The sequence below is a fragment of the Equus asinus genome, chromosome 13 (assembly GCF_041296235.1).
Source record: "Equus asinus isolate D_3611 breed Donkey chromosome 13, EquAss-T2T_v2, whole genome shotgun sequence".
Lineage (NCBI taxonomy): Eukaryota > Metazoa > Chordata > Mammalia > Perissodactyla > Equidae > Equus > Equus asinus.
Genome location: NC_091802.1, coordinates 39,932,255 through 39,955,358, shown reverse-complemented (window position 1 = coordinate 39,955,358; position 23,104 = coordinate 39,932,255). Strand labels below are relative to the sequence as shown.

General features: G+C 42.4%; 2 protein-coding genes across 4 annotated transcripts in view; one reads left to right on the top strand and one right to left on the bottom strand.

The window, feature by feature from the left end:
• WIPF2 (WAS/WASL interacting protein family member 2) overlaps positions 1–23,104 on the bottom strand; it is a 45,632-nt gene that overhangs the window by 7,595 nt on the left and 14,933 nt on the right. For 2 of the 3 annotated variants that reach the window (XM_014833672.3, XM_014833673.3), the window contains exons 2-7: positions 17,089–17,220; positions 10,846–10,978; positions 10,024–10,140; positions 9,024–9,680; positions 1,643–1,852; positions 211–312 (exon numbers count right to left, since the gene is read on the bottom strand). In XM_014833672.3, coding sequence (XP_014689158.1) covers positions 211–312; positions 1,643–1,852; positions 9,024–9,680; positions 10,024–10,140; positions 10,846–10,978; positions 17,089–17,151 — 1,282 coding nt within the window. In that variant the 5' untranslated portion in view covers positions 17,152–17,220. Of the gene's footprint in view, positions 1–210; positions 313–1,642; positions 1,853–9,023; positions 9,681–10,023; positions 10,141–10,845; positions 10,979–17,088; positions 17,221–17,321; positions 17,370–23,104 lie in introns of those variants that run through there. The other variant, XM_044745780.2, reaches the window with a different exon arrangement.
• LOC106826367 (small EDRK-rich factor 2) lies at positions 2,148–3,910 on the top strand. The gene has a single exon (XM_070483217.1). The coding sequence runs from the start codon at positions 3,599–3,601 to the stop codon at positions 3,776–3,778; it is 180 nt and encodes a 59-aa protein (XP_070339318.1). The 5' UTR covers positions 2,148–3,598; the 3' UTR covers positions 3,779–3,910.

Below are 23,104 nucleotides of genomic sequence, written 5' to 3'. Positions count from 1 at the left end.
ACACAAGGTCACCCACCAGACCCTGAATAACCCAAACATTCCTGAAATGAGCGACAGGCTCTTTATGCTAACCTTTACAACTTGGGGACTATGTTTTGTTGTTTTTTTAAGAAAATGAAGATGAGGAAAAGCAATTTTTAACCTAAGAAAAGGACACCAATTCTACATTCTATGCACTTATGGAAAAATTTTCATCACTACTCCTCTCACCTCGGTTTGTTTTGCTGGGATATATTCTCTGAAAGTGTTTATATTCTTCTGGAGCAGGAAAGTCTTCTACTGGGTGGAAAGAATACTTTGACTCAAAATCATCTGTGAAAGGAACAGAATATTAATTCCTATCACCCTTTCTTGTGAGCCCACACGCCTCTGTACCACTTCTGATCTTCCCTTTACTAGTCTCTCATGCATTCGGATGTACTATGAGGGCCTACCTTGCCCTGTAAACCAAGGTGCCTGAAGACAGTAAGAGCATCACTCCATGTGCCTCATATGCAAAGAGGACGTGCTCAAAAGCTCTTTACATTAAAGAATGAGTCTTTGAGCTGATTCTTTAAATCCTCCTATCAAAAATCAGGCACACAACAGGAAAGGAGCCCAGCTGTTTGCATGAGAGCAGAAAGAAATTATGGTTCTGTGTTTCTATAACATAGTCATCTTACAGAATATCACCATGGGAAACCAAATGAACTGAATCCACAAATTTGTAGAAATTAACCTAAAATGGGAATATTTGTCACCAGCCAGTGAGAGATCTGATTAGATAATTCTCTTTTTGGCCCAGGTCACTCTCATTTAGGTCTGCAACACAGTTGGGAGAGCCATCCCATGACCCCCACTCCCACTTTCCACAGCCCCTCTACAGGAAGGCTCAAATCTTCTAGTTGTATAGCTCGATCACATTCCAAAGGACATATCTTCAAAGCAAAAACTCTGGTCCACCTAATAGGAACAGACTAGAGCAGGGGCAGAGAAGAGTCAACTATAAAAGAATCTAGAGTGTTAGGGCTGACAGAGGCCATATAGATCTTTCCAGGGGTCCTCAACAGAGGGTCTAACATACCCTCTGGACAACCTTTGCCTGGGGCTCCATCCAGGATCTAATGAATTAGAATCTCTTAGGTGTAGCCCAAGCTTCATTTACAACTTTGGAAAATTTAAGCTGATACACTCATAATCTAGTCAACCTCCTTGTTTCACAGATAGGGAAGTGACTTCCTCAAAGTAACCCAAATAGTTAGTAGCTTTGGATTACTAGATAAATGTTGTGCACAGTGTTTAGTTTTGTTTTTAAAGGGCCAGAAAGGAGCTCTTCTTCCTAAGAGAATACATAAGTCCTATCTGAATAATCCTAAAGAGGATAAGTCTCTGACCTAAAAGCTAACCACAGATATGGGTGGCTTTAGAGTTAGCACGACACTTGCTGATTTTACTTCAATCTTTTCCAAAGCCTATTCCATGCCTAGAATTCGCATACGGAAAGGGATGTCAATAAACAGGGCCTGGAAGTCTGAGGTGAAGTCAGGAGAGGAACAGCTGTGAATGGAGGATACGGAGTGATCATCCCACTCTACAGTAGCCACTGGAATTAGCAACGTCACCACTGGAACTATGAGACTAAAACAGCGAACTAGCTACTCACCCAAGAAAGATCGAACAGTGGTAATTGAATCTCTGTGGCCATTCCTCAGGGGTGGTGGAGGAGGAGGGGGTGGCCCAGCTGGCGTCCTGGAGGGCGGAGGTGGGGGCTTTCCTCGGCTCAGGGGCTCTGACCCATGCATTCGGTATGGTGGCGGGGGAGGAGGAGCGTCCCTGGCACCATTTCGGATCATGGGTGGAGGGGGTGGAGGAGCTGCAATTAAAATCCAGAGCAGTTAGGTTTGGATGTAGAGATGGTGAGGAGTAGAGGGATTTGAGAGACACGGACTAAAAGAGTGCCTGGGTGCTTTCCCAAAGAACTGGGCTCTGTGAGCCTCTGTGCAGCATGTTAAATAGCGTATTCACACTCCTCTCATCCCCACTTCTTTAACAGCATCACTATTCTTCCAGAAACCGAAGTTCAGAATAAAGGTATGACCCTTTTTCATTTCCCATGAGAAGTCAGTCAGGAACTCTACCTATGTTTTTTTTTTTTTTGCTTTTCCTCCCCAAATCCCTCCAGTACACAGCTGTATATTTTAGTTGTGGGTCCTTCTAGCTGTGGCACATGGGACACCGCCTCAACATGGCCTGAAGAGCAGTGCCACGTCCATGCTCAGGATTCGAACCAGTGAAATCCTGGGCTACCGAAGCTGAGGGTGTGGACTTAACCACTCAGCCACGGAGCCGGCCCCTCTACCCATTCTTGATGATTTTTTTCCTGCTTTTCCATGCCTTCCTCCACAGTTCAGGGTCTTCTCATATTTAGCCTGTTCCACTGCAAAAAGCCTCCCAAATGTTCTCTTGGCTTCTAATCTCTTACCTTTCCAATCCATTCTGCATACCACCAACTCACTAATCTCCCCAAAATAACTTGCCCAAACTTTTTCAAGGCCTTTGCATTTCCTACATCCCCAACTGGGTCTCATCCAATTATCCTCCTTTTTTACACTGTAACCTCCCCATCGGTCAGCCTGATCTCACCTTCTCTTATTCCTTTCTTAATTCCTAGGCTGGGCTGGGTAGCCTCTTCTGCACTTCCACTGTCGCCTCTGTAACTCTCTACCACTCTGCTATACTGAATTATAATTATTCATTACATGTGCTTCTTTCCCAGTACACTGTGTGTATTCCTTAAAGTCAGAGCAGTGTCCATTCATTGGTGTTCCCAAGCTTAGCCGAATGTACAGCACAAGGGAAGTACCCAAACGACGTTTGCTGAATAAACCAAATTAGATATGTTTTGCTCTTGTGACTCCCTCACAATACTCTGAAATAGCGTGCCTCTTCCCTTACTACCAAATCCTACCTATCCTTTAAGGTTCAACTCAAGTCCCATCTTCTCCAGGTTTTCCCAAAGCAATCCACTCTATTCTGAGCCCCTCCTTCTTTGCTCTCCCACAGCATATATAGGTTACGTCACTTATTCTAGCATTTAATAGCACAGACTAAAATGAAATACATTTGAGGAAGTTACGTATCTCCAAGGAAAGTCATGTTGCTCAAAAAAATTGGCAATACCTCTTTTGGAACTGCCTCCAAACCCAGTTCATCAGACAGATCCATAAATATTATTATATGATAGCTAGACATCTCTGAGGTCGCCCCACCAACAACAACAAAAATATTCGTACCTACGTCTGACTCTGCTTTTTGGCCATTTTCAAAAGTCACATTCATCCATAAAAGAGAAAACTTTGCCACCAAGTTGGAGGTAATGTCAAAAGCCTATTTGAAGAAATGGCGGCATCATTGGAATAGGTTCTAATGTGTTTAAGTTGTATTACTTCTATGCTCTACATTAACAATAACAGTAGCTACCACTTGTTTGGTATCCATTATGTTCCAGGCACTCTCCTGGGTGCTTTATATGCATTAAATCTTAAAAAATTCTGGGGCCTGCAACGTCGGACTGAACGAGGGGACGCAAGAGAGGCAGGCCGGAGCCACTGCCGTCGCCATGACGCGCGGTAACCAGCGCGAGCTCGCCCGCCAGAAGAATATGAAAAAGCAGAGCGACTCGGGTAAGGGAAAGCGCCGAGATGACGGGCTTTCTGCTGCCGCCCGCAAGCAGAGGGACTCGGAGATCGTGCAGCAGAAGCAGAAAAAGGCAAACGAGAAGGAGGAGGAACCCAAGTAGCTTTGTGGCTTCGTGTCCAACCCTCTTGCCCTTCGCCTGTGTGCCTGGAGCCAGTCCCACCACGCTCACGTTTTCTCCTGTAGTGCTCACAGGTCCCAGCACCGATGGCATTCCCTTTGCCCTGAGTCTGCAGCGGGTCCCTTTTGTGTTTCCTTGCCCTCAGGTAGCCTCTCTCCCCCTGGGCCACTCCTGGGGGTGAGGAGGTTACCCCTTCCCAGTGTTTTTTATTCCTGTGGGGCTCACCCCAAAGTATTAAAAGTAGCTTTATAAGTCAAAAAAAAAAAATTCTTACAGTCACCCCTGCAAAGTACGTGGTATTGTCTCCACTTCACAGATGAGGAAACTGGGACTCAGGTTGTCTAAGGTCACAGAACTAATACAAACAGACACAGCACATGTCTGCTCTTCCCCTCCCCCACACTGCTCTTCCATAACTGCCACAAGTATTATGTATCTTATCTCCCCAACAAATTTACAGCCCAGTGAGAAGGCAGTGCATCTTTTGGTACCTAGGCCATGTCCAATAAATAGCTGTAACCTAAATAGTACATGGAGAGACTACTTGGCGTAACAGACAACACCATTTTAGTAATAAAAGTACATCTTATTATTCTTCCTGAATTACTATCAGAATCTCTACAGAGTGACTACAGTTAAGCATGTAACAGTAATGGGATGATGCATATATATAACGGGTCCAGCACTGCAGGCTAAAAAATTTTAGTTTTTGCTTCCTATAAGACACACCCAAAATGTCAACTCTCCCTCACTCTTTTTTTTTTTTAAAGATTTTATTTTTTTCGTTTTTCTCCCCAAAGCCCCCTAGTACATAGTTGTATATTCTTCGTTGTGGGTCCTCCTAGTTGTGGCATGTGGGACGCTGCCTCACCATGGTTTGATGAGCAGTGCCATGTCCGCGCCCAGGATTCCAACCGATGAAACACTGGGCCGCCTGCAGCGGAGCGCGTGAACTTAACCACTCGGCCACGGGGCCAGCCCCTCTCCCTCACTCTTTTTAAGGTCTCTTTAAGTATGTACAGTGGCCATTAGAGGCAATAATTAAAGAGAAATCTCCTTAACACCTCCCAGCAGCTCTCTGAGCCTTGTTTTCATTCCAAATCTGCCCAAACCAAAGGTCTTTCAGGTCATCCTCAAACTATCTCCCTAAAACCCAGATTTCTCAGGATCCTAAGAGCTTGTCTGTATTCCCAGGGCAGGGCAAGACAGAGTAAGGCAGACAGAATTAGCTAGGCTCAAAAGGATACCAGCTGGACACTTGGCAGGTGGCAGTGATTAAAGCCAACCTGGACTGGCAAAACAGAGCAGGGCCAGTCATCCCAACCAGGTTCCACCATCTCCAATAAGTTTCTGAGCTCTTTGCCATATCCAGTTTTAAGACTGTTTCAAGTGACAGAATCAGAACCCAAGACCCTAAGAAACCAGTTTGTAAAAAAACCTTGGGGTGGGAGATCACCTTTTGTACTCTAAGATAAACCCAATTTTGAGGAAAGCATGATGGTATTGATTCTTTTGAAAAGAAAAAAATTCCTTTAAAAATAGACAGTGTAGGGGCTGGCCCAGTGGCATAGTGGTCAAGTTCGCACGCTCCACTTCAGTGGCCCGGGGTTCACAGGTTCGGATCCCAGGTGCATACCTAGTGCTGCTTATCAAGCCATGCTGTGGCAGGCGTCCCACATATAAAATAGAGGAAGATGGGCACAGATGTGAGCTCAGGGCAAATCTTCCTCCGGAAAAAAAAAAAGATAGTGTTTTACTCTCCAAAGGAAAAAATTCAGGAACCAATTCTATGAACCAATAATGTGGGATTTCTTTGGTCCCTACGTACCCTGAAAAGACAAAAGACTCCATACTCTTTCAAATGTAAATAATTCATATGAAAACAAAAGTATATTATCACATAATATTGTCATAACATTATTTAATAACAGAGATAAGTCCATGAACTACCTGGAAGTCCTTTGCATAAAACCACTCACATTCATCAGTATACTACAAAGCACTTTCATATATACTTTGATTTACAACCACCTCTGAAAGTACTATGAACACCATTTTACAGATGGGGAAACAAACTCAGAGAATCAGAGTGATCTTCCCAATGTCACACAACAAAGAGGGCCAATACTCAAAAGATCTGACTAAAATAACTCAATTTCTTTCCAGTGTGTCATTCTTAAGAATTGCTGCTCTGGTTACTGACAAGGAAAGCAGACTGAGGCCTCTACCAGCCCTCAAAGTTGGAGATGCCCAACAGACAGAAGAACAGGGTTCATAACTTCACATTTTCCTAAAGAAACCACAAAGAAAGAACTGAGAAATGGAAAGCAAGAAGTACGCAGACATTTAAAACTACTCAGTTCAATGCAGAGAAATTACATTTTTCTCCACTTCTAGTCCTGGATAGCGTTGGAAAGATATGGGCACTGCTCGGATAAAGGGTCTTTCAAAAATCCCTAAGTTAAAATAAAAAAACTTGATTTTAACTTTTTTTTAAAAAAAGTTAACAAAAGTTAACAAAAGTTAAGGTGGTGCAGTGGTTAAGTTTGCACATTCCACTTCAGTGGCCCGGAGTTTGCTGGTTCGGATCCCGGGTGCGGACATGGCACTGCTTGGCAAGCCATGCTGTGATAGGTGTCCCACAGATAAGGTAGAGGAAGATGGGCACAGTTGTTAGCTCAGGGCCAGTCTTCCTCAGTAAAAAGAGGAGGACTGGCTGTGGATGTTAGCTCAGGGCTAATCTTCCTCAAAACGAAAAAATAATAATTTTAAACCTAAACTTTGTAGAATCAAAGTCCACTTTAGGACTGTATCCTTACAGCTAAAGCCAGGGAGACACGGGATCAGGAACACAGCAGGCTACTGCACAAGTGCCTTATGTTAGACTGCCAGCTCCTACACTACAAATCTCTATGTACCTAACCAAGCAGCAGGACAAGTTAATGCGCTTTTAATACAGGCTTCTTGAGGACAGAACTTCTTAATCAATGATCTATACCTGCAGTGACTGATTGTTTAAAATAAAAGCTCAAAAGCCATTTGTGGAAGGTGTGGCTCAAAGCCCAATGATACAAGAGGATATGGAAGCCAAAATTCCTGGTTCTAAGAAGGCCCTAGACAGCCGTCATGGTCTCCTTCACCCTCTAATTTGTCATGCTATTTTGTAAAAAGATTATACAACCTCGTCTACCTTTTCTAGGGTTCCTTAATCCCCTCCTCACCCATTTTAGGGCTATGGCCCATTGTTACAATCACTCCCTTACACACTCCCTTGCCCAACTCTCCCCTAAAAAATGCTAACCCTGGTTAAATACAACTCTGCCCCTACTCAGTACCTGCACATGCACAGCTGAACACACACCTCACTTTAAATGTATGGTCCCTAATCTCGAGTGGCCCTTCCTGTGGCTGGTTATCCTAGTACACTTCCCTACTCCATTCACTCTCGCACACTTCCAGATGACCACTTCATGCCCTTTTCTCTCTCTCACATCTCCCTCTTCTTCTCTTCCCTCATTCACAGCAGATGTCTTTGCTATCACACCAAGAAAACAGAAGCAAATCAGAAGAAACTTTCCACATGCTCCTATCACTACGTCCACCTACCCACTTGCTTCTATGCCTCTATGCTTTGCCTTCCCTCCTGTTACCACAGAAGAACTATCTGTGTTCTTATCTAAGATCAACCCCTTATCTATGAATCAGATTCCATTCCTTCTTGCCTCCTCAAGGACATTACTCAGGAAATTTTCCCCCTCTCTACTGGATCATTCCACCAGTATACAGATGGTGAAGTCTCTCTCCTCTTGGAGGGGGGGACCCAATCTTCAATCCCACATCCTTCTCCAGCAACCATTCATCTGCACCCCCACTCCCCTCTACAGCAAACTCCCTAAGGGATGTCTATATTGCTATCTCCAATTCCTCTTCTCCTATCCCTGCATTCTTGAGGCCATCCCAATTAGACTTCCACCATCACCCTTCCTCTACCATTCTACTAAAACTACTCAAAAGGGTCCCATGTTGTTTGAGGGTCCCTCAAAAAGACTCCCCTGTTGCCAAGATCAATGTCATTCTTAGTCTTCAACTTACCTGACTCATCTGCAGCACTGGACACAGTTGATCACTCACTCTATCTTGGAGTTTTTCCATCACTCTCCTGGTGTCCCTCCCTCCTTCCTCACTAGAGACTCTTTCTCAGCTTCCTCTGCTTGCTGTTCTTCACCTCTGTGACCTCAGGTCTCAGATCTCCTCTCTATTTATATTCACTTCCTAGGTGATCTCACCCAGTATGTGGCTTTCAATATCATTCAAATTTCTCTCTCTAGCCAGACCTCTCATCTGAACTTCCCTTCTGAGTTTGATAGCCAATCACCAATTCAGTATTTCCTCTTGGATGCCTAACAGGTATCTCAAATTTGACTTGTTCTCCCTTCCCCCAAACCTGCTGTGGTCCTACCCACCTGCCCAGTTTATTGCAACAGCCTCCTAAGTGGTCTCCTTTTGCCACCTTTGTCCTCCTGCAAGTCTGTTCTCAACGCAGGAGCTAGTGATCTTTTGAGAAGGTCAATCAATCCTACTCCCCTATTCCAACCCTTCCAGCGGCTCCTTATCTCACACAGAGTACAACCCAAAGTCTTTACAAAGTCCTACAATGTTCTCCCATGGAAATCTAGCTCTTTGACCTCCGAGTCCCGACACTCTCCCTCTCCCTCATTCTAGTCCTGCCACAATGGTCTCCTTGCTGTCCTCAGTCTCATGGCCTTTGCGTTTGCTTTCTCAATGCCTGCTTAGCTTACTCCCTCACTTTCTTCAGGTCTTTGCCAAACTGTCACTTTATCAGTAAGCCCTTCCCTGACCCTACTTCACTCCCCACCTCTGCAACTGAAAACATCATCACTCCATCCCCACCCTAGTATATCCTAATCCCCTTCTCTGCTTTGTATTTCTCTAAAGCACCTACATACTATGTATTTACACATTTTTTTACTAATTTATTTGCTTGACTGTCCAAGAGAACAGGAATTTTTTGTCTTTTCTATTTATTGCTGTTTCCCTAACAACACAGTCCAAACACATAAAAAGGCACTCAATAAACCTGATGAATGAGTAAGTGAATTCTTATTCTCTTCAGTCACTGAAGGAGAGCTTTGGGGAAAAGGTTGAAGAGAAAAGATAAACTCAACTTTCTGTAAGAAAGGGAAAAAAGGTGTCTCCAGGCACTTACCTGCTCCCCGACTGGGAGGGTCTCGGGCTGGAGGAGGAGGCCTATTACTCTGTAAAGAAGGGGAAGCTGAGGTGGGTGGAGGAGGTGCCGGGCCTCTGACAGGCCCTGCTGTCTTCCTATGCAAAGAATTGTGTCTCTGTGGCAGCTCAGGGGCTGACTCATTAGTGGGACTGGAGGGTCCATTGGGGACCCCAGGAGGCTGGCGGTAAGGCGGAGGAGGAGGGGCCAGAGACTGGCCACTTGGTCCCGTTCTGATATTCACAGGGGAAGGAGGTGGTTTGACTGGGGGTGGAGCAGGAGGTCCCTCTCGACCAGGGTGAAGCCTTTGTCCAGGCGTGGGTGGCAAGGGTTTCTCTCTGTTGTAGGCTGGGGCTTTGTTGCTGTGCATAGGCAGAGGTGTAGAGGGTGCATTGGCACGCCGCCCTGGGGGTGGCGGAGGAGGAGCAGAGGAGCTGTGCTTCATGCCCGTACTGCTGGTAGTATTAGGCCGGGAGAGGTCTGGTAATGAGGGTCTCTGCATCCGGGGCAGTTCTGGGAGAGAGGCTCGGCTGTTGTCAGTATCATCTTGAGGGCGCCCGCTGGCTGTAGACACTGGAGGCCTTGGAGCAGCAGCTCGAGAACTGGGGACCTGTAGAGCTGGCTTACCAGCTAGGTTCTCTACAAACACACCAGACAGCACTGGGTCAACAGAGCCAGATATATGTTGGTCAGTATCCCTACTTCACCCAGCCTCCTAGAGCAATCAGCATGGTAGCAGGGAAAGTACCTGTATAGTTCTGGGTTTTAATCTGGTTTTAGGCTCAGGGCCCATTAACAAATACTGCTGATATAAGCTGAATACATTTTTATTTAATTCCTCAGCTTTTGCTTTATTCCATTCTATAACTCCTCCCCTCCTTCCTTGCCTCCTTCCTACCACCTCTACCACACTCCTCAACCCCAGATGGCTCACTTGGGACCAGTCAGAAATTAATGTGCCAAGAAAGTACTTATGAGGTACCTGAAACATCCTTGGCTCCCACAGGTCGGAGCTTTGGCACCCCTCCTTGGAAGAGACCTCCCTTGGGCTGCAGGGCAGCTGTTCCAGAGCCGTAACCACCACTGATTCCTTTGGGTTCTGGAAAGCATACCATTAGGGTTTTCACTTCATATGCTCTGAGCTGATGACCAAGTCAATTCTGAGGAGAAATCCCTCCTCTATCTGGGCTTTAATTTGCAAACAAAGCAATCTTGCTTTTGCCTTCCCATTAATAAATAAAGGCTAGGCCACTGCTCCACAACTTCACGTGGAGATGAAACTCCTCACTGTGATGAAAGAGAGACAACAAAAGAAACAAGAGCCAATCTTCCCTTTTTAAGGCAGAGGGATAACCAGGACAAAGACATGTTCGACAGAGTTCTCTGGGCTCTCCTCTCCAAGTACCAGTTGGTAAGGGTGCCAATGACTCAGGGGACCCAGGTGTGAGCAAACTCTCCATAGGCCTATCAGAATGGACACTTGTAGCAATTAGAAAATCATCATTGGCTTTAGCTTAGCAGTTTTTGGGAATGTGGTAGTCTCCCCAGAGAACAGCCAAAGATGTGCCCTAAACAGCACTAATTACAGTAGGAGATAGGAGTCTTAATCCTGAGAATGCTTCCAAGGTAAAAAAGAAATTTCTAAGGTATTCAAATGAACAGATAAGAAGACAGGCAAAGAAAACTCTCCCAAAGCACAAAACTCTCCCACTCAAGCCCCAACAATAAATATGACAAGCCAGCTAAGTCTCCAAGTCAATCCTGGGATGCTGGTGGTTCACTAGGAAATGAAGCTTAGACTCACTCTCAAGGATGGGAGCACTCCGATCGTTAATGTTGGTCACCTTCTTCAGCTTGGTTCCTTTGCAGATGTCCTGTAAGAGGGCACCTCGACCCCGCTGTTCCTCTCTACTCAGCTTGGGCAGCTCTGTGTTTGCCTGGAGGAAGAGGGAAATATAAGTTCATCCTAAATAGTTCCCTTCATCAAAAGCTTGGGATAAATACCTTAAGCCAAACTGGATTCCATGAGATGCTTCTCTAATCTAATCAGATATATGTGCCAAACGACAGTAACAATGTGCACTATCGCTCTCTATCCTTTTTCTCCTATTGTACCTTCTGTGAAAGTGATCAGTCTCCCTCTTAATCAGCACCTTCTGATAGGAGGCCTATACTACTATCTACTGAGTACCTACGTGCTGGGCTGTGTGTTACAGGCTTTACATCTACCATCATCATCATGATCATCATCATCAGGACAAACATTCATTGAGTCCCTACTATGCCTCAGGCATTGTGCTAAGAACATTACTTGCATTATCTCATTTAAATCTTGCAATATTCCTGTGAGAAAGGTACTATTATCATTATTCATTTGGAAAGTGTGGGCCAAAGGCTGACAGTTTACTAAAGCCATGAATCCAGTAAATAGTAAAGAAAGGATCCAAACCCAGACAGTGACTCTAAAATTCATATCTTATCCCAACTAACATACCTGATTGCCTCCCTATTACTTCAATTTATCCTCTAAACAATGTTATAAAATAGACTGTATTATTCCCATTCCAAAGATGAGGAAACAAAGGTGAGGAAAATTAGCCACATGATTAGTAAATGCAGAGCTGAGATCTGAAGGCTGGTCTGACAACATCAAAGCCCATGTCTTTTCCACTTTCCCTACTGTCTCTTTCAACAACATTCTGTTTCTTTTCAAGTTCTTCATCCTCTACCTACCTCTTAAACGTCATTTCACAGAATTCTATCCTCAGCCTCCATCTAAATATCCCTAAGCAAGCTTATCCAGTCTCAGGGTTTGAATACCACCTATAACCCCCAAAATCTCAAATCTTTATATCTTTTCCCCACTCCTTGATCTGAGCTTTATACCAATATATGCCAATGCCTATAGGACATCTCCAAATGAATATCCTACACATACCTAAATACAACACATCAATACCATGTCCCTTACAAAGTTTTTAAATGTAGAACTTTTTAAATTAAAACACCCAATGGAATCTTTTGGAAACCATTAAAAAATTCCTCTAGGGGCCGGCCCGGTGGTGCAGCAGTTAAGTTCCCACATTCTGCTTTGGTGGCCCGGGGTTCGCTGGTTCGGATCCCAGCTGCGGACATGGCACTGCTTGGCCAGCATGCTGTGGGAGGCGCCCCACATATAAAGTAGAGGAAGGTGGGCATGGATGTTAGCTCAGGGCTAGTCTTCCTCAGCAAAAAGAGGAGGATTGGCAGGTTAGCTCAGGGCTAATCTTGCAAAAAAAAAAAAAAAATTCTTCTAAAATCCATCTGGAAGACTAAGTATTTGGAAAAAACTATGAAAATGGTACTTGCACCACTAAAGGCTAGGACCAACTACAACAGGAGCACAGGGACAGACAGCTAGATAAATGGAACACAACAGGAAGTCCATAAGCAAGCCTAGGTCTATATAAGAAATAATAAAAGTATATTTCATCAGTGCAGAAAGCATAGATTACTAAAAACAAGCTGTTAATAACAACTTATTAATTTTTGGAAAAAAACAAAGTTAAATCCCTACCTCATAGCTTACTCTCAAATTCTAGCTGAATTATAAAATGTAAATTAAAAATACTACAGTAGTCCCCCTTATCCACAGTTTCATTTTTTTACAGTTTAAGTTACCATGGTCAACTGCAGTCTAAAAATATTAAATGGAAAATTCCAGAAATAAACAATTCATAAGTTTTAAACTGTATGCTGTTCTGAGTAGTGTGATGAAATTTCACGCTATCCCACTCTATCCTGCCTAGTACATGAATCATCCCTTTGTCCAGTGTATCCATGCTGTATATGCTCCCCACCCATCTTGGGTTATCAGATCGACTGTTGAGGTATTGTAGTGCTGGTGTTCAAACAACCCTTATTTTACTTAATGATGGCCCCAAAGTGCAAGAGTAGTGATGTCGGCAATTCAGATATGCCAAAGAGAAGTTATTGTTGTTAATCTCTTACTGTGCCTAATTCATAAATTAAACTTTACCCTAGGTATGTATGTATAGGAAAAAACAGTACATACAGTTCAGTACTATCGTGATTTCAAGTATCCACTGGGGGTCTTGCAACATATCCCCTGCACATGAGGGGGGGATTAATGTATATTAAAAAATTAGGTAAGGGGAAGGACACAACTGAAAGGAAAGCATGACAACTAAAATACAGGAAAAGATTGACAGACTTGCCTATTACAAACTATTTACTTAGGAATATAAGTAAATAAGCAGATGACATACGGGAAGGAAAAATCACATGTGACGAATGTAACATACGACAGACACAAAGGTAGTGTCCTAAATCTGTAGAGCATTAACATATAAATATGACTTATGAATCAATAGGATAACAAGCAAAGAATATGAACAATACTGCATAAAAGAAATCAAAGAGCCAGCAAATATGAAAAAATTTTTCAATTACAATAAAAAATGCAGGCTAAAACACAGTATCATTATTTACCAATGAAACTGGTAAAAGTTAAAATTGTAACTAAAGAGACTGCTAGCTTCATGAAGGCAGGGTCCACCGATCACTGTTGTACAGTGCCTAGCACAGTGAGGATATTAAAAAAACGTGTAGAATAAATAACTGTCCTACGGTAGTCAATAAGGATCCAGGGAAACAAGTACTCTTGTACTACCTGGGGTAAGACAAGTTGGGTGATCTTTCCAGAACGTAATTTATGTATCAAACACCCTTATAAAGTCTAGCACAAGAATTCTACTTCTAGGAATTAACTTTAAGAAAACTGCAGGCGGCCCAGTGTTTCCTTGGTTTGAATCCTGGGCGCGGACATGGCACTGCTCACCAAGCCACGCTGAGGCAGCGTCCCACATGCCACAACTAGGAGGACCCACAACGAAGAATATACAACTATGTACCGGGGGGCTTTGGGGAGAAAAAGGAAAAAAAGAAAATCTTTAAAAAAAAAAAAAGAAAACAATTGGAGCAGTGCACAAAGATGTTAATAATAGCAAAAAGTTTATAATAGCATAAAACTGAAAATAATCTAAAAGTTCAACCAAAAGGAACAATGATGGTATAACCATACAATGGGATGCCAGTTAAGTTCTTAAAGATGTACAAGTAAATATCTTTACGTAGCAGTAAATGTTTAACACAATCAAGTAAGCATAAAACAATATATGCAACATAATTCACTTTCTATTCTATCGAACAGGACCATCAAGAGAACCTATCAAAACTATCTAGGGTAGTTTTGAGAATAAAGTGAAATATAACACTTTTCAAGAGCTTAATTAGCACACTGCCTGGTGTATAATAGGGGCTCAAAAAACAATACCTAGGTTATTATTTGGAAGAAAAAAGGTACACACATATAGAAAATTTCTGGAAGGATATACACTGATAATAGCAAAAGTTAATTTCAGGTAGTAATTCTTTACATTTATTTGTATTTTCCAGTTTTCCTACAATAAATATATATAACATCTAAAATGTTAACAAAGGTTATAGATAGTTTAACATTTTCTATTTTTATTGGTATTCTCTAATTTTTTCCACATTTTCAGTACAGTAAAAAATGTTCTAATGGTATCACTAACCATTTAATCATATGAGAAGTCATTCACGATGTATTGAGTAAGAAGAGATTAGAAATCAGTATGTATATATAGCATAACCTCTTTTTTAAAAAAATAGATAGATAAAAGGGAGGGAGGAGAGGAAGGATACATATAAAACTGTTATGAATGGTTGGATTATGGGTAATTGCTCCCTTTTGCTCATCCATAGTTCATAAATTTCTTGAACATATTACTTTTGTAAAGAGAAAAATATTAAAATATTACCAAACGTGTCGAAAGTTGAGCTCGTATTCTCTTTGTAAATAGCACCGTCATTCAACCAATCCCCCAAACTAGAGTCATTCAAATCTCCTTCCTCTCCTCACTCTTCTAGATAGTGCCATCAAACTCTAAGATAAGTGTTTCTCGTCTCCACTCTCCATCCTCACTGCTTTAGTCCAGAGCCTTAATTTTCAATTGCAATAGGCTTCTGTCTCTAGTTTCGGCCTCCCTGTCTCCAGTCTCAACCCACAACCTACTCTCCACACTGTTAAGAAAGATCTTTCCAATACAAACTCAACCAGGTTACTCCTGCTGCTGAAATACACACCTCCCTATCATCAGAAGAAGAAAAATCCAAACTCCAGCCCATTCCTCTCCAGCTTCGTCTCTCACCATAGCTCTTCAAGCAATAATCTAACCCTCTAGGTGCTTTCTCACAAATCAGCACCCTTCCACAGGCTACTTCCTCAACTTCGAATGACCTCCCTCCCTCTTCTCTTTCTGGCTAAACTCTACCCACCTTTTAAGACTCAGCTCAAGTATCACCTCCCTACTGGAAGCCTTCTCTGACTGCCTCCTCTCCCTCCAACCACTAGGTGAGGTGCCCTTCTTTGTGGCCCTCTTTATCTCTGCATAGCAGAGAATTTGCCTGTTGACTTGTCTGTCTGACCCACTGCACTGGGAGCCTTGAAAACAGAAACTGTCTCATTTCTGGTGATGGTATTACAGATGATTTTTATTTGCTTCTTTTTGCTTATCTGCATATTTTTCCTCTCTTTAATTATATAAATAAGTTATCACTGTAAAAGAGTGAAGCAATATGTAAGCACAGAGTAAAATTACCTGGACTTTCTAACTGTATGCCTAGCCAAGTCCCTGACACATAGTAAGCCCCCAGTAAAAGGCTGTTGAGTAAATCAAAATGTAGGGCAGTAATCCAAGAAGTTATAGAGATCGAAGCACAGTCTTTGGGTCCTTGAATGCCACTATAAGTGGAGCAGCTATGCTTTTATCTACTTCACTTATTGCACTTCCACATAAAATTTCATCCAAAAAGGGGGTTCATACATATCCTCAAATAAAATGTCTGAAAACCAGAAGTTAAGGGGAAAAAACAAGTTGGTAGACCTGAACTCTAGTCCTAGTTCTGAAATAAATTAGCTATACAAGTCACTTTTCTTCTTTAGGGAACCATTTCTCATCTGTTAAACACCTCACACACACACAAACACACACTTCCAGGATATTCATTCTCTAAAGTTACTCTTGCTTCTAAATTTTACAAAAATGAGAAAAAGCATCCAGGTTGCTTCTTTTTCATGTGACACTAGATATCACAATCCAGATACAGTACAGTTGGCCCTCTGTATCTGCCATTTCCGCATCAACAGATTCAACCAACCGCTGACTGAAAGGCCTATGAGGGTTGTGTCTGCACTGAACATGTACAGACTTTTTTCCTTGTCATTATTCCCTAAACAATAGAGTAGAACAACAATTTACATAGCATTTCCATTGTATTAGGTATTATAAGTAATCTAGAGATGATTTAAAGTATATGGGAGGATGTGCACAGGTTATATGCAAATACTATGCCATTTTATATACGGGACTTGAGCATCCTTGGATTTTGGTATCCACGGGGGTCCTGGAACCAATCCCCTGTGGATACGGGGGGACAACTGGAAAAGTGGCTACCTCCTTGGTTCAGAAGCCACACTGCTTTTTTTCCGCCCATTATCGAACCTTTAAGTCTTTTTACTAATATGTTCCATAAACTCCTTTCTTTCTTGATGGTGTATTAGACTTGATGGACTTGGCTGTAAAACTAACTGATCTGGAGTAGAAGAAAAGGAGATGAAACGGCAGCAAGAAACAAACACCAGGAATTGCCATACCTTTTCTCAAGGATGCCAGAGAAATGACACACTGACCTTTATAAAATAGTTTAGGGGAGAAGCACTAGTTCCCACTCTGATATCACCTGTACAAATCTCCCTTTAGACTGAACCAGGACGAGAAAACTAGATAAGCCACTCTGGTTCTAAGATGACCTCTCAGGAATCACAACCTAGTTGATGAGGACAGACTTGACTTGTTAATTCTCCATCGTCCTACACCATATGTCTTTGAGTATGCTGTCTTATACTAGGAAGCCCCAAGTATTCATTGAGGTTTTGAGACAGCCAGGTGGAAGGATTACCTACCTGGTTAAAAGTGGGAGGTGGAGGAGGACCAGGCGGGGGTGGAGGGGGAGGAGGAATTGGCATCCTTGCCCTGCTTGCAGTTGGCACTGCTCTCTCTCCCTTTTAATCTGCAGCTTTAGGTCACTCATATACCTGCAAATGAAACAGAAATTCATGAGAACTTTCCCATTAGAGACACTGAGTACCTAGGAGAACTAGAGGACCAGGCATGACAGTAGAGAGAAACTAAGCACCTCATCTCCTAGTTCCACTGGGATACAGTCCAGGGTTTGGTAAACTTTTTCTGTAAAAGGCCAGATAATAAACATTTTAGGCTTTGTAGGCCACATATGGTCTCTGTCACATATTATTGTTTTATTTTGACAAAATTTTTTAGATTAATAAATGTTTACTTTTTAGAGTAGTTTTAGGTTCACAGCAAAATTGAACAGAACATACAGAGGGTACCCATATACCCCACACACAGACACAGCCTCCTCGACTATCTATATCCTGCAGTAGTACATTTGCTACAAGCGATGAATCCACATTGACACCTCATTATCACCCGAAGTCCACAGTTTACATTAGGGTTCACTCTTGGTGGTGTACATTCTTTAGGTTTGGACAAATGTACAATGACAACTACCCACCGCTGCGGTTATCACACAGAATAGTTTTGCTGCCCTAAAAATCCTCTGTGCTCCGCCTATTCATCCCTTCTTCCCCCCTACCCCTGGCAACCACTGATCTTTTTACTGTCTTCATAGTTTTGCCTTTTCCAGAATGTCACATAGTTGGAATCATGTAACATGTAGCCTTTTCAGGTTGGTTTCTTTCACTTATAATATGCATTTAAGTTTCCTCCATGTCTTTTCACAGCTTGATAGCTCACTTCTTTTCAGCCCTGAATAATATTCCATTGTCTGAATGCACCACTGTTTATCCATTCACCTACTGAAGGGCACCTTGGTTGCTTCTAAGTTTTAGCAATTATGGATAAACCTGCTATAAATATCCTCGTGCAAGTTTTTGTGTGGACATAAGTTTTCAGCTCACTTGAGTAAATACCAAGGAGCATGACTGCTGGATCATATGGTAAGCCTATATTCTGTAATAAACTGCCAAACCATCTTCCAAGTGGCTACACCATTTTGCACTCCCACTGGCAATGAACAAGAGTTCCTACTGCTTCACATCCTTATCAGCATTTGGTGTTGTCAGTGTTTTAGATTCTGGCCATACAGGTGTGTAGTGGTATCGCATTGGGTTTTTTTGTCTTTGTTTTTTTTGAGGAAGATTAGCCCTGAGCTAACCTGCCAATCCTCCTCTTTTTGTTGAGGAAGACTGGTCCTGAGCTAACATCTGTGCCCATCTTCCTCTACTTTCTATGTGGGACACCTGCCACAGCATGGCTTGACAAGCAGTGCATAGGTCTGCACCCAGGATCCAAACCGGCGAACCCCGGGCCACCAAAGTGGAACATTCGAACTTAACTGCTGAGCCACTAGGCCGGGCCCTGGTATCTCACTGTTTTAATATGCAATTCCCTGATGACATATGAAGTTGAACATCTTTTCATAAGCTTACTTGCTTGCCATCTATATATCTTCTTGGTGAGGTGTCTGTTCAGGTCTTTTGTCCAGTTTTTAAATGGGCTGCTTGTTTTCTTATTGTTGAGTTTTAAACGTCATTTGTGGGGGCCGGCCTGGTGGCACAGCGGTTAAATGTGCACATTCCGCTTTGGTGGCCCGGGGTTTACTGGTTCGGATCCCGGGTGCGGACGAGGCACCGCTTGCCAAGTGGTGCCATGTCCGTACCCGGGATCCGAACCGGCGAACCCCAGGCCACCAGAAGCAGAACATGCACACTTAACTGCTGCACCACCGGGCCGACCCCAAAGATGCCTTCTTAAAATAGGCTCAATTCAAATGCCAATTTCAAAATAGATCCATCCAAAAAAAAATCACCTTCATCAGGTGATAGACTTTAGTGTTGACAACCGGCAATGGCCTTCAATCTTTCTTCTGCTTCTATAAGGACTGCATGTATGACACGCTCCTATCAGTGACATTTAGCATACAATGGTACACAACAGAAGAGTATTATCATTTCTCATTTTACAGGTGAGGACAACAAAGCTCCAGGAATGGCAATGCACGCATGCTCATTAGAAAGACTGACTGAGGGGCCAGCCCCATGGCCGAGTGGTTAAGTTCACGCACTACGCTTCGGCTGCCCAGGGTTTCACCGGTTTGGATCCTGGGCACGGACATGGCACTGCTCATCAGGCCATGCTGAGGCGGCGTCCCACATGCCACAACTAGAAGGACCCACAACTAAAATATACAACTATGTACCTGGGGATTGTGGGAGAAAAAGTAGAAAGAAAAAAAAAAAAGACTGACTGATCTAAGGGCAACCGCCCAAGACCGCTCAGGAGTAAACTGCAGAGTTAGGACTCAAACCTAGGTCTTCTGATCCCTTTCTATTTCGCTAATCACTACGAACAACATCTCTACTAGAAACTGGTTTGGTTTAGCAATTTTCTACTATTTTTCCCCAAATGGAAATTCACCCCATTCCAAATTTCTACCTTAGTGAGGGAATACAAACAGCTCTCTTTCTGTTCCAAGAGCAGCCCAACTTATGTAAATTTAAATTCATACAACTTTCCTTTCCCTTTATTCAAACCAATTTAGTATTGATACTTAGAATCAGTAATCCAACGCAGAGTGCTGTTTCGAGAACTGCTTTTAGTTAAAGACAAATGAACCAAAAATAGTTTATGAAGTTTTATGACAGAAAGACAAATTTTAGTGACCAATTTTTAATCCAAAGACAAATTCAGGCCTTCTGGAAACACTGTCTATTAAAATTGTAAGATTCTTACATTCCTGAGGTTAAACCTGAGATTAAACTTAAAAAGAAAAAAAGAGGACCAGCCTCGTGGCCTAGTGGTTGAGTTCGGCACCCTCTGCTTCAGTGGCCTGGGTTCGTGGGTTTGGATCACGGGCACCCTACACCCCTCATGAGCCATGCTATGGCAGCAACCCATATATAAAATAGAGGAAGACTGGCACAGAAGTTAGCTCAGGGCTAATCTTCTTAAGCAAAAAAAAAAAAGCGGGGGGGAGTTCTCTACAGAATTGTTTTTCCTTTCTGATCTATTACATCAGAACTACAAATCTCACCATCTGTGCTCTTCAGAGTCCTTGATTTTCAGAAATATTTTGGGTTGCCTCTAACATCTGCCACTAATCCTCCTCTTTTTGGCTGAGGAAGACTGGCCCTGAGCTAACATCCATGCCCAACTTCCTTGACTTTCTATGTGGGACGCATGCCACAGCATGGCTTGACAAGTGGTGCATAGGTCTGCACTCAGGATCCGAACCAGTAAAGTGGAACATGTAAACTTAACCGATGTGCCACCAGGCTGGCCCCAAGCCCTTCCATCTTAAAAACCATGATATAATAAGCTTTTCACATCCTCAGAAGTTAGTTTCTTTGAAATAAAGATCAGGGAGCATTATTTCAAATCTTCTTGACGTCAAATTTATCACAAAATTCAGAAATAAGTCTTCACAAAACTCAAGCAATGTACTTTTAACAAGTGCTTTCTTCTGTTCTTCAAAAGGCAAAACCTATTTTTCTATTCAATTTCCTAACATTTCATTCCAAATATTCCTAAATTTTTTAAAGCTAATTTTCCAAATATTCCTAAATTTTAAGAGCAAGAGACTTTCTGAATGCAGAGACATCGACTATTGCTTTTTACATTTAATAAATGAAAAATCGAATTTAGTTGTTGCTTTTTTTCATATATTTAAAAATGATCTAAGAGACATCATAGTTACTACTACAATTTGGGGCCTCTTTTCAAATAGCATTCTGCTGTTAAAAACTCAGGTTTCAATTGCAAGTTATTAAACAAAATTTTTCTTTAATTCTAAATTTTAATGCCATCTACTTTCATGCTAAGAGACCTCAGGTAACAACACTTTCTTTTGATCTCAGCTTTGATTACAGAGTAAATTACAGGTTTTGTATCGAAGTATCCAACAAAATCCCACAGGGGAAAAAAACTGACCTTAAAAAAGTAGGCTGCCTCCCTCAGCAAAGTCTCAAGGGCCTTAGTTCCGCCTTACAAGAACCAGTCATATGAACAGGAATTTGGGGTGTCAACAAAAAAATTACAACTTTCTTAAATACATGTTCAGTTCTTTAATATCCTATTAAACCTCTTCCCAACATAAAGAAACAGAGAGAGAGGTAAAAGAGACATTTCAAGATCTTCTCTGAAAGACCAACAGCTCTGCCCACCCTGCCTTCTAGATAATCTAGACAGCTGTGTCTTCAAGAGGAAATGGTTCCAGATATTCTCCCAACGGAATTCTTCTGATCCCACAGTTCAAATCAAAAGAAAGCTTTCTAAAGGAATCAGAGATGGAACATAAAATGTTTGGCAGAAAGAGAAAGCCAGTTGCTCTAGGACAAAGAAAGTCACATAACAGAGAATGGAGTTTTTGTTTGGTATATTTTAATCCCAGCCAGAAGGAACTCCAGCCTTGCCTAATGTGGCTTCAATAATCCAGGTAGGTGGGGTGGCAAGACTTTCCAAGCACAGACATTAAAAACTCATTGATGAGTCAGCTGTTCACAATCATAAATAAATAAAACCACCAACCCTACAAACCTTCACATCAGACAAGCTCAAAATGAGCAAGTCCATTTTGTACATTTCTCAACCAGGTTTTAGACAAATAGAATGAACAGCAAGAAACCAAGGGTAACTGCAACAAATGAAAATAAAAAGTGAGTGGGTAGGTTTTTGTTAAAACTAGACTCCAAATTCAACAGCAATTTCACCCCATTCTGATGAGCACTTAACGACTACTGACTCAAATACCCCATGACGGCCCATTAGTATAGTTTAGACAGTACCCGGAACTAAGAATTAAACTTGAAAGGAACATTTCATTTATCTATGTCCATTTAACCCAATGAGCTCTTAAGCACAGACTGGACCGTATCTTTCTACAGCTTTTTCCTATTATTTTACAGCACAGAGTAGTTGCTCAATAGTCACGTGCTGAACTGAACAAAAGTAAATTTAAGCTCAGCACTGTCTGAAAGAGCAAGCAAGTCTGAGTGGAGTAAAAAAGCAACAAAAGAAGGATCAATGTGCCAGAAACAGAAAAGACAGAAAAATGGATAACTACGAAAAGAGGAAAGGAAGAAACACAGGGCTACGTGCAAAGTTCAGTGTTCCAAGAATTTTTAACTTGCTGAGGGGCTGGCCCTGTGGCCGAGTGGTTAAGTTCACATGCTCTGCTTCAGAAGCCCAGGGTTTCACCAGTTCAGATGCTTGGCACGGACCTAGCACAACTCATCAAGCCATGCTGAGGTAGCGTCTCACATAGTAGAACTAGAAGGACCTACAACTAGCATATACAACTGTGAACTAGGGGGCTTTGGGGAGAAGAAAAAGAAAAAAAACAAGATAGGCTACAGACGTTAGCTTAGGGCCAATCTTTAAAAAAAACTTGCTGAATTCATTCATTCATGAATTCATCTACCATGCAATAAATATTTATTGAGCACCCACCACTTAATCCATTCAAAAATATTTACTAAGCACCCACTAGGTGCCAAAGCATTGTTCTATAACAATAATTCTGAGCTGGGGTGATTTTGTTCCCCAGGAGACATTCAGCAATGCCTACAGACTTTTCTTTTTTTTTGAGGAAGATTAGCCCTGAGCTAACTACTGCTAATCCTCCTCTTTTTGCTGAGGAAGACTGGCCCTGAGCTACCATTCATGACCATCTTCCTCTACTTTATATGTGGGACGTCTACCACAGCATGGCTTTTGCCAAGCGGTGCCATGTCTGCACCCAGGATCCGAACCAGTGAACCCTGGGCTGCTGAGAAGCAGAACGTGCGCACTTAACTGCTATGCCACCAGGCCGGCCCCCTACAGACATTTTTGATTGTAATGACTGGGGCTGCTACTGGCATCAAGTGAATACAAAAC